The sequence below is a fragment of the Trichoplusia ni genome, chromosome 27 (assembly GCF_003590095.1).
Source record: "Trichoplusia ni isolate ovarian cell line Hi5 chromosome 27, tn1, whole genome shotgun sequence".
NCBI classification, from domain to species: Eukaryota; Metazoa; Arthropoda; class Insecta; order Lepidoptera; family Noctuidae; genus Trichoplusia; species Trichoplusia ni.
The window spans coordinates 1660020-1672665 of NC_039504.1; the positions used below are offsets into that span (position 1 = coordinate 1660020).

General features: G+C 34.3%; 2 protein-coding genes across 2 annotated transcripts; both read right to left on the minus strand.

The window, feature by feature from the left end:
* Positions 1-916: 916 nt before the first annotated feature.
* LOC113505835 (SET and MYND domain-containing protein 5) lies at positions 917-6013 on the minus strand. The gene is made up of 7 exons (XM_026888671.1): positions 5613-6013; positions 5414-5541; positions 5073-5309; positions 4520-4757; positions 4025-4202; positions 3590-3804; positions 917-3427 (listed from the first exon to the last, which is right to left on the minus strand). Exons 1-7 carry the CDS (start codon positions 5649-5651, stop codon positions 3308-3310), a joined length of 1155 nt encoding a protein of 384 aa, XP_026744472.1. The 5' UTR covers positions 5652-6013; the 3' UTR covers positions 917-3307.
* Positions 6014-6087: 74 nt separating this feature from the next.
* On the minus strand, positions 6088-11870 carry LOC113505834 (organic cation transporter protein-like). The gene is made up of 7 exons (XM_026888670.1): positions 11560-11870; positions 10658-10868; positions 8857-8957; positions 8242-8393; positions 7537-8163; positions 7231-7412; positions 6088-6453 (listed from the first exon to the last, which is right to left on the minus strand). The coding sequence occupies exons 1-7, from the start codon at positions 11733-11735 to the stop codon at positions 6256-6258; spliced, it is 1647 nt and encodes a 548-aa protein (XP_026744471.1). The 5' UTR covers positions 11736-11870; the 3' UTR covers positions 6088-6255.
* Between the last annotated feature and the right edge of the window lie 776 nt (positions 11871-12646).

Here is a 12646-nt window from a genome sequence, read left to right on the forward strand (position 1 = left end):
CCTTCCTACTAACAATCAGACGGGATTCGTTCAAGTTCATTCAAATGAAAATAAATATTTCATAATAAAAATCGAGAACTTGAAATAACGAATCGTTTCGTAGCTAAGCAATCTATAAACTAGCTTTAGCCGGACGTACCCTAACTTCTTCACCAAAAATCCAGTGGCGTAAACAAGCCAAAACAAAATCTTACACAATATTTACTCATTCAATTTCATCTAAACGCAATTTCCATCAGATAAACAACTGAAGAACAAGACAATATTCAAACCCCGAAACTGTTATTATTTATAGCTTAATTAATTTCAATTAGGTACCGATTCGTTTTGAACAACAACTCTCGAACTAGTAGAATAATTCAGACGATTTACTTTCTCACAACAAACGCACTGTGTACCTCTCAATAACAATTAACTCACTTCACTTAAGTGACCTCATCGAGGTCTCGGATAATTAAAAGACGTCTCAACTGGTAAATTAATCAAACCTTAAGTAAGTTCAAGAGTGTTTATATTAAAAACGTGGGTTTTTGGCTACAATGAACGTTTTGGGCCGAAAATAACTTTTTTTAACAAACACTTATTTTGAAAAATAATGTTAACTTAACAGGTATTCCCTTATCAGAGGGTCTACCGGCACCGTTAATTACTACGGCGGTTGTGAAACAGATACGGCCGCGGCGTTCTAAACTGTGTCCCACCACAACTATAGTAAAATTATTGTTCTAAAAATTTCCGCACAAAGAAACGCGCTGTGTCGATGAAGGCAAGTCGCATGCACACGAGAACCAAAATCGGAACAAGCATCCTTGAATAGAAAAACGCTTGTCTTACGCGGGGTTTGAATACGGACATGTATAACAGGGTATTGTTGTGGTGACAACTTGGCTAACCGCCTAAAATGAAAAAATGTGAATTTGGACAAATAATTTATTTTATAAAACAAGCTAAATAACATTCTTCATTTAGAAGCAACATTCATAAAAATATACTGTAAATTGGAAAACAATTTTTGGATGTATCGTCGTATTCAAAGTGTTTTACAGAATAGTATCATTTAAAAAAACCTTTTTCGTTACATACGTCTTTTTACAGAAAAGCATTTATTTTATAATTTTGTAATGTCGTTTAAACACCTAGATTATCTTTAAGTCTAATTTGGCACAACGTAGTCCTACAATATTCATAAATTGTGTATTTTGGGAACATTCTAATGGTTAAGATTAAGAAACCTACCTACTTTGATTTCGTAACAGACGTAATGAATATGAAATTGGTATCCCGATAAAATAGTAGATTGTCAATCAAACGTTCATATGCCAAAAAGACAAATATGTTAAAATGCACCGAACGGTAAAATATTTCACATTGATTTACTTTAAAAAGTATTACTAAACTCGTAACATTTTTCATATAATCCACTACGAAATATGGAAAACTTTTTATTCCTATGAAAATTTTGCATCGTTGCAATAATTTGACATCGATTTAATACACTGACAGCCACAGGTCAATTACGCAGAAATGACATTAACACGCTGTCATATCTGACAGATACAAATAGATTTTCTAGTATTACTTCCATTACATAAGAATTGACCTGTGCTTATTTACATATATTTAATATCCTAATGTTATATTAGGCCGAAACTATGAGGCCACGTTGCTAAAATTCGATATTTTTATTCCAAAAATCCTTTGGACCATTCGTACCACAATCAGTTAAATTCCAAAACGTTGTCAGAAGACACGAAAATTCTAAATTTTATTCGACTGAAAGTTAACATTGGTGTCTTATTTTTGTTTTATTAGGTCTACATAACATGCCTCTAATTTGGCACATAATTAGTGCGTTAAGTCTGTCCAGAATGCTCGCATTTGCAGCACATCTTCCCAAATAAGTTCAGGCCCATAGTCACACCAATTGATCAATCTACCGATAAGTACGGTCGCACCCTTACATTGTTTTTATCGATTTGGTTATACGTATGTAGCGTATACTCTAAACTACACTTGAAGACATTCAGAACAATAAGACTTAATATAAAGACATAGAGTTCATTATTCTAGGCCGTATCGAATATCAACTAAATGACATCATAGTACACGTATATTACACGAAAACTTCGATACACTCAAGACGAAACCAGTATTCAACAACATTTTTATTTACCCTTTCAAATCCGCGTTACGATCATATTCTATACACATATACATACCTACATTAAGTTAAAAAGAACGAACTGTAGCCACTCAAAACTTTTAAAGTTTATCGAAAAAGTCTCGAATATTGATGTTAAATGCTCCTACCACATTGCAGCTATAAAAGGGAGACAGCTCTACGTCATCTCACTTTCACATAAGAATTACTAATTAGCCGCGAACTGATAGACCGAGGCACTGCGGCTATGTCCGAGGCTGCCTCGTGAAGCTGTTCGCTTGATCAGTACGCGGCTAATAGTGGTAGGTCCGTTGAGCTCACAATAGATAAATGTCACGTTAATAATAATTAGCTCAATATAACCTTATATGTGTAATTTTAAATCTAAGAACATTTAACTACCCTATTCATAGGTATGTTTATTTTATTTAACACATTTATTCTTAACTTTAGTATGACTGAGACTCCTTGAGCTCGTATTCCATTCATTTTACTTACTCTTAAAATAGGAAACAAACTAGTCGCGTAAATATTTATAAAAAAAAAACATTCATAATCAAGCCCTTTTCTTCTTTTAAAATAATTATGGCTTTATGCCTCTTTGCTTGGTAGTGGATGTACGTAAAAGTATTAAAGAGCAGGTGTGCGTAGACAGAGTGCACAGACACTGTACTCACTGTTGAGAGACAATAATAGTACACAAATCTTGCTATTGAAACGTTAAAAGCTGGTGCTGCAAATAGAATTACGATAAAAGTTTCGCGTTTTATTGACAACAGTTAATCGTATACAAATATAGTGCATACTCATGATAGCAATCCAATTCAACACTTATGTACAAAAAATTTACAGGAGCTCAAAAATCCAACAAATGCAATTACGCTGAAATACGCGGCACACATGCGCGGTTCAATGCGACTACGACCGTGATAAGAAGCAGTGCAGTGCGAAAGAACAAAGGAACAAACTATTCACTCTCTGTTATTATGCTTGACGATTCAGTTATGAACTTGTGTGGTTGAATTTATTGAATTGCCCACTTAGGACGAGTCGACGACTAAGCACTACACGAAATAACACTAACACACTGTCTGTAGTCTTCCGGCATCACAAGCCAAGCAGGCAGAATGCCAGTAGGTTGGAACATCAGTCATCCGCATCAATCTCTTCATCACTCATGTCCTCCTCGCTGGTGCAGTCCGGCTGGGAGGACTGCAGGCTGCAGCGCTCACACCAACAGACAAATAGGTAGTTTTGAGCTAATTCCTGTGAAAAAAAATTGTATGTAAGTTTAGTGTAGCCCAACTTCTGACTGAAACATTAATTCATTAATGAAAAAAATTATGTGCTCAGCAAATGGAAGACTTGTTATTTTTGATACAAAATGTTATTAGCATTCATATGGCTCCAGTGAATATAGCAACAAACCTTTTGCCTCGAATGCCGCGACCTCTGCAGAGCACATTCGTCTAAATAGCTGATGCATATCTCATCTCCTGGCAATATAGGTTTCAAAGCCTTCAGTTGCACTCTGTGGTTGCCATAGGGAAATGTAGACTCTGCATTAGGAGCACAGCTGTGATTGCAGGCACTTTGCAACTGGAAGAGTCCTGACCCTTCTGTGTTTAGAAATGTGCCAGATTCTGTAAAAAAAACATGACAAGTTATTGTTCACACCAATTCACGTATATATTTGTTTATGTATTAATGTTCATTTAATAAAAAAAACATTAATTTCTTGTTTGTCATATCCCATGTGTCTTTAAATTATTTTTAACCCTCACAAGTCTGATTAATTTCTCATTTAATTGGCTTGCTCTTATTAATTTTTTCAGAATTACAAGAAGAAAAAACAAGATTTACCTTCTTCCACATACTGATACAGTTTATCAATAAACAGATCCAACTGCTGCCTCTCATCATCTGACATGGTGAGCTCCTGCACAGCGTTCACCCACATGGCCAGCGGACTGGTGCCTATGCCTTGCCCATTTGTACCTACTAATGCCATTAATGTGCAGAATCCCTCAGGAGTCAAGAACTGAAATATTTAAATATGATTTAGTATAAGTCAAAATGTAAGCAAACAAATATCGGTTCAAAAAAGGTTTATTTGATTGGTTTCTACAAAATATCATTCTGTTTGTTAGCTTCTACTGAATGATATTTATTTATATATAAGTCTAAGCACTTTTTTTCTGACTATTTCAGTTTGTTCTCACTAATCTTCTTAAAAGGAGTTATAGGATATTGCTGAGAGTTAGGTTGCTTTAAAATGGATAACACAGAGTAATTTTTTAATACAATTATTAAGTAAATGATGCAACCACGGGCATATTGTAAAAAGAAAAATCTTACCTGCTGAATATGTTCACCACTAATAACATTAATAGTCAATTCTCTTAAAGTATTTAGTTGATCTGTAAACTGTTCTCCAAGGAGTTTGTGAACCAACTCAGCATCTTCATTGACTGTGCGGTGACAAAACTGTTTCACTTTACCTGCGGCCGCAGATGGGTCAGGACTCTGAGTGATGTAAGCCAGTATTCTGACCAATAACATTATACTTGTTGTCTCTGGCGGATAGTGCATTTGCCTGAAAAAAAAACATTATTTTTAAATAGGTTCTATTTGAACAACAGCTTGCTACAATAATGCCAGTGCTCACTACTGTTTTTTTTTCTATGTTTTCAAATTACATATCAAAAGATATTAGTCAGTTTTTAAATATTTTCTAACTTTAGACTTAGTATTATTACCCTAATAAATGAACAATATTAAATAAATATTGTATGTTTAAGATTTAAAAACTGTATGGTAAAATTAAGTAGAAGACTGCATTGTATGTGGAGCAACAGCTTATTTAGGTCTAAGTAATAATAATAACAATCATATGAAATCTTCTACTTACTTCCAAGCTTCAACAAGCACAACAATTGGATGTTGAGCATCACTTGTGTCATGGCATAACAGCCTATGGTAGGTCCCATAAGCCCTCTGTCTGCATACCTCAGAGCAGTACTGAGTTCCACAATGATCACACATCGACATACACTCTATATTAGTTTCATAACAGTCAGAATATGGAAGAATTATGTCCGGCTTGCAGGATAAACGTCGCACATTGCGTTCGGGAGTTTCTAGAGGCCTGAAAATTTATATGAAAGGTTAAATTAATTCAATTAAATAATAATGTATAAGCTAAACACGTGTTTTGTATCTATTGTAAGCTAGATAATAAAAAAATTGTACCTCATGCAATGGTCGCAGGCTAAGTATCTGTAGGCTGCATTCCAAGAAAACTGACACGAAACTAAAGGATCCTCCTCTAAAATAACATCTCCTTGGTCATATTTCTTCGTTGCAAACAGCCCTTTACCCTGAAATTCAACATTTACCTATAAAAAACGTTAAAATTAGTAACATAATAATTTCGACAAATATGGCTTACCTTCTTGCTGTTCGATGTTCTAATCTCGAACCCATCCATATTAAAACGGCACTCTACCAAGGAACTTAATCTTTATTAATTTAATAACGCAATAACAAAGTATTCAAGAATTATAATGGAATTGCACTAAACAGCGACAAGTTTAAGGTTAAATAAATCGGAACAACACAATACACATTGACATTTGTAGTAGAATGATGTAGACTAAAAAAATAGACATTGACAGATTAATAATAGATGTAAGTTCGGTTAAAATTCTTGTAAAAGACAAAACAAAGGAAATAACTTATGCGAATATTTACGTTAAATATTTATGAAGATTAAATAATAATCCCTGAGAAGAGACAGATCATCATCGCATATAAAATATACAATTCAGAGTAAGAATTTAACTGGGGCAGTCAGTTATATATATCTCTCTAAAATAACTCAGGAAGTTGCGGCATTATCTTTAAGCAATAAAAAACCTGAAAAATATCGGTAACAATTTAATCGTAAAATTAAGTAATACTTATCTAGGTACTACAACTAATATTAGGCGTCAGCTTTACACAGTATTTCTTCCAAAGCTAGTTGTTTGAAAGCTTCTATTTCAAAATCATAAATTCTTGAACATCACTAAAAAATCTTAAACCATCCTAGTCTATAATTTCGTGGAAAATATAGTGTCATCAACAATCGAGTCATCATTATTTTTTTGTGAAATTTTATACAGTTCAATTTGGGCAATGGTGTCGAACATCGGTAATGATTTGGTTTCAGGTGTAAATATTAACATCACTGCAGAAATCACGGCAGTCAAACAAAACAAGATCGATGGCAATGCTGGGAACTCTGTTATCTGCAACGTAAAATAATTACAACATTAAACTCGTTTCTGTTAAGTGTAAAAAGTATGGAAATTTAGTATAACAATCTAGCACATATTATATATGGATGGTGGCAATTAAAAATTAAATACTTATTGTACAAAATTAAGCGAACAATAACTTAGTTGTGCGCATTTCTAAGAAATTCTACATAATTAGTGCAAAGTTATAGTTGCTAGTCTGCCCTGGTATTATAATGAGTTTTATTCAATGCCATTTGCATGCAAATTGGTATCAATAGATAAGCTAAGTTTACTATTACACCACAATTTTATCCTACGAAAAAAAAAACAGATGTCCGAAATTCCGAATAATATCTAATGTTTGATCACTAAATATCAACAGTCATAAGTAACGATGTAGTTCCAGTTATGTAGAAACTGACGTATTTTTTGTTGAAATACTAGTTTTATAGAACGGGTTATATGCCACTAAAAACATGAGGAATCTTAACATATTTGTTTAGATTAGTGATTTACGTACCCATCAAATAAATTAATGATACGTAAGTGAGCCTGCGTGTGGGTATGACATCGCAGTTAAAACAGCTTTAATCCTTTCTTGAAACTGCATTTTACCCCTTGACGAGACGTACCAAAATGAATTTTTGAAGTTTGTATTATACTAATTTAAAAACTTTGTTTGATTCCGTTTAGAAATTGACATTCGAATAATTAATGGTGGATGAAATGGTTTAAACCCTGGCTTTCATTGTTCCACTTATTATTATAAGATCTAATGAAGCTTACCAATAATGGGGTTAGGGGTGCCAGCACACCCCCGATCCTAGCCGCAGTATTCCCGATACCGAATAATGTTCCTCTGACACTGGTAGGGAACAGTTCCATGCTGTATGTGTAAATTCCGGTGAAACAGATTACCACTCCAAGTTTGGATATCAGGAAAAACAAAACTTTCAACCAAGACAAAGCTGAAAGAAAAAATACAATCAATATAATTAGATTGTCTTAATATAAAATGATGTCTTCACGTACTCGACATTCACGGTTCAGTTTTAAAGTTAATTACTACATATGCTTCTCGGCTATACTTACAGTCAGGACTATAATTCTGAGCAATAAGGAACGAAGCTGATACTAAATAGCCGAATTGCATGGTTATTTTCCTTCCATATTTATTAAATGTGTAATAAGCAATCATCTCTCCTGGGAATGACGTCAGGGCAGACAGAATAAAGTTAACATATTTATCTCCCGGTAGGAGCACACAGTGCACTAATGCGCCGTAGTAGAGGAAGCTGGATGTGAAGAGGCAGAATGACGTCACAGTCAGCCGTGTCATCATCTCCTTCGAGGCTACAATGATCTTGAAATCTTCTTTCTCTTTTTCCTCTACAACATCGAACATTAGACGCAAGTCATCATCACTTGTCCCAGTGATTTCTGCCTCATCCATCTCTATCTTATTAACTTTCGCGATGATCTTCAGAGTCTTCCGCGCTTCCTCCATGCGACCACGAAGCATTTGCCATCTCGTACTCTCTTTGAGCAGAAATATGTACAATACGAAGAGTATCATTGGCGAGTATACTACCAGTACCAGCCATTTCCAATATTTCAGGGACATGGCTAAGAAAGCGAAGACTATTTCACCGACGTAGACCGCATAGGAGAAGACAATGCCTGTCAGTACTCGTTTGGAATTCCCTCCAACTTCAATCACTGAAAGGAGCAATAAAGTTATTAATAAATCCCGTAACAAAGAAACTCTCGATATTCAACAGACTAAAAATATCTTACTTAAAACAACTCCAACTGTATATAGACCGGCCCCCATGACAGCTTCAAGAAATTCTAGTACAATGTAAGGATAGTAATCTGTTACGAATAATTTGAATAATCCAACACTGGCACCAACGGCACAAATAATCAACGTCGGTTTTCTTCCCATTCTAAAACAGTAAAATAAAATTATTATTAGAGAAATAGGCAGTATAAAGTATGTTTATAACATCCTGATTAAATGAATCACTAGAAGCAGTTGATGTAGGTAACAGTCAATGAATTATAAAGATGGGTAAACAGTTCATCTTCTACTTAGTTAGTTCCAAACAGTTTTACCTACATTTAGAAAATTACGGAAAACCAGTTAGTGATAACTATGCTAGGAATTAAGCTAGAATTTACCGTTTTAGAATAAGATAATATTGACTTGTATCTTTGAAAAAAAATAAACCAGTAATGCGCCGTAAGTTCTAGATAAAGTGAAGCAGGTAAATAAAAAGTACGAGACTAAAAAATAAAATGATCTAAGTGTAGTTTAGTATAGAACTAGTCTCGAATTTAGAGAGAAGTATTTACTAGAAAAACGTCAACTGGATAGTCAAAAACAGTAAATTATATACTAGTACGTACTTGTCGGCTAACCAGCCAGCGAACATCATGGAAACTATCATCCCTGTGTTATGAACGCCGCCGACAAAATTAATTTTCAGTGAATCACACGCGAGGTTCAGCTGAAAATAAAACAAGATATAGAAACATACTCGTGACTACTAAAACGTAGTGTAATATTATCTAACTTTGTTACTTCAATTGAGTAATTTTAAAGAAATACTTAGTGTTCCATTTACCTAATCCACCCATTTTCAGGACTGACATTAGTAAAGACTTAATCATAATAGAATACGTTTGATATAAAACAACTATTAACAGATGGATGTTACACACATAGCCTTAACAAACGACACAAATAATTCTGAATTTGGCCATTTTTCGCCTTTGGCCTACCACCCTAAGCACTTGTGGAGGCGAGATAGACAGAGCGGCGTATAGCCTCGTCTCTCGCCGATAACTACATTGACAGGTGATAGGACCACTGTCCTCTGATATAATACATATTTTTGTTCCGGGTCTAATTACAAGAGATATAGAGGAAAAAATCAACTAGGTGCTAAAACGTATTGACAGATATTGCTAAAATTCCTTCAAATATGATTAGCTTCTACTGAATGACGTAATGCTGATGTTTCGAATCTTCTTTTGTTTTTTAAACGTCTACTGTAACCGTCCCGTAAAAAACAGATGAAGTTGTAAAAACCTTGCAATACGCGCAATTAGTAAATGATTAAAAAACTTGCATTAGGAAGTACAACACATAACAAGTGCTGAGTAGGAAATTAGTATATACATAATAATATTGTATAGGAATTAGTATATTATACGTATTCGATACATAACAACCCAAATATTTGTATTATTAAGATAAAAGGCAAGTAAAAGTGAATAAATCTCGAGACGTTGGGGTGACTGTGCGATTGTGACAGCCAAAATTAATAACAACTATAAAACGTATTAATATAGATTAAATATTATGCATAGGACAAATATGCAACAAAGGTTGCAGTTATCAAAATAGAGTCAGCTTTAGCATTCGCCTATAATAATTAAATGGCAAACATTTCTTTATTTGTTAAATGATAAGTTAGCTTAAATATAGTGTATTTAGGAATTATTTTTTAAATCGTCTGAGGGGGTAACCCCACTCACATTTAGATGACTTGATAACCTTTCTTATCGATCACTTAAATTTCTATTGTCTGACGAAAAATCTAGGAGTAAAAGGGGCATTGACACTGGTTGTTGTCATTGGGGATGCAAGTTGTTTAAGACTCAGATTGTAAATACCGTTACGTACGTACTTTGATGTGGGACTATGGCTAATATGCGTAGAAATTGTATATTTTTATACCCTACGGATCTTTGGTGTCCATCTCATGACATGATTCTGCAGGCCTCTCTACTCCCAAAAGCTGAATCGTTTTTGAAACCCATAATTCGACTGGGTTACATTTTTTTTCTGAAATAGAACTATCGAACCAGACCAATATCTAGTGGTGTTCAAGTATTTATTTATTAGTGTCGGTAGCTGCCCATCACGAGTAGATGCAACTCGTATCACTGCACAAATTAGCACTAGTACCGGCTTGAACTCAATTCGATTGATACGAACTCTTCGAACGAAGATCTCAAACCTCAGACAGGAGACGGACTTGTGACTCCTGGCTTAAAGCCTGGCCAAATTATTGCAATTGTGGAAGCTAAACTGAAATTATATCACCTAAAGAGTAGGTGGTAGGCTCTCTTAGGGCCTTCCAATACCTGACTGTTAGCCCGACCCTCCAGTTCTGTCTCTGCTTCTTAATCTTAATCTTACCTCAGCAACAATAGAATCATTGTTCTCATAAATCCATTCCTGGCATTCTTCTATAACACCAGTAAACGAAGTGTTAGAACAGGTTTGATTTGAAAAAATATTTGTTTGATCTTTCAACATTGGCTTATAACATTTCGAATCAACATCAGCTGGCCACCACGATGGTGTTGTTAGGTTCTGGCTGGCGTCTTCACATTCGGGCATGCGACATCTGTTTTGACAATAATTTCGTTATTCGAATTTGCTCGAAGTTCATTATAGCAAGGAGACAATTAATTTACACAATGAGTTCAATTGATACTAACAGTGGAACATTCAACCGAGATCTAGATCAATTGGATCGTTATTAGAATATTCTGCGAATGTTTAGTTTCAAGGAACTTATTATAAGATATAAATGCGGCTGCCATATAAGCATATATTCATACCTTGATTATAATCATTCAGTTTGATTTCAATAAATTTCAAAACGTTGGTAATTACGTAATAGTAATAAATGGTATAGTTTATTATAACATCTAGGTATGTGGTGTATCTGCACTTTGATAATATATACCTCATTTTAAATTATTCTTCCCTCTTGATTTAGAGACATGTACTCTTAAGTATTTTTCATATTAACTTAATAGGACTTCATCGTTATCAGAAAAACAAAATTCTTTCTGGTCGCTTCTATTTGAGTTCATTCTGAGGTAACCCCAAGAAATTGTAGTTATGGACTACTAAAGACGTCCTAAAATGCAACACACCAACTTAACCACCTAATGTACCTAGTGCAAAGCTGGTGGGCCCTATTCGGGAAAAGTTTTCACTACATTCTTAGCTGTTTGCCTGAGTGCGGAAAATTGGAGAGCAATTAAAGGATAAACGGTGGTTATCTAATTAATTAAAGATTTCCTTACCTGTAGTTTACGTGTTCAGCCACAAAAACATAGTTCACATGAGTCATAGAAACCATAAGAAGTGATAAACAAATGTATAAATATTGTATCGTTTGAAATACACCGAATTGCTGGATTTTTGTAAATACGTCGATCTCCTCTTTTTTCTGTATTGAGATGTTTTTCTGGGCCGTCATTTTTAAAGTCAAAGATATGCCTTCATTCACTAATATTATTTTATCCGACTGATTTCCGATTTATGAAACTTGTTCTAAGCGACGCATATACGTCGATATCAAACGTCGAGTCGGTACTAATAAAAATGTTGAATCTAACGTACACCTACTATACATAGATAAACATTTAAGTACTTATACAGAAGACTCAACTTATTATTAATACGACTTCGGAAAACCGGTCAGACGTGAATACGTCGAGACAGAAGGGTTCAGTAGTAAAAACATTTTCAGATAATGTTTTCATTCCTTTTCAGTTAAGTCACACTTTACGGTCTGTAGAGTTATGAATTATGTAAGTATTCATAAAGGTTAGATAGGACGGGAAAATTACAACCATTTTCTTGTCTTGATACCTACAGTGAGTTAGGTTAGGTACCTACCTAATTTCACAATCTAGAAAAAAAGTTACGATACTTTTGTAAATGGAACGCATAAGATAAATAATTGACTGCACGGATAGCCGAGTGGTTGAGGTCACTACGCCAAAATCACCACCGCGGGTTCGATCCCCGCGTATTTGTGTGATCCACAAATGCTTGTCCTAATTCTGGGTATCATTGTGCATGCGATTTGTATTTTTGTAAAATCCCTTTCGACACAAGGATTAAATTACTTACTGCGGCAAACATGAATTGCCTTTGAATAATAAAAATAAATTTAACAGGGCTTTAAGCTAAAACTTGGATTATATTATAATAATATATCTTTAAACATAAGTAAGTAGGTACCTTTTTATTAGTTTTGAGATTTTGTAGTCAATACTTTATTTTATTTTATACCAGAAACCTTAATCTATACTTCTATACTATCTATATCTATACTCTATATACTTATACTAATACTAATATACTTTACTTACTTGACTAATA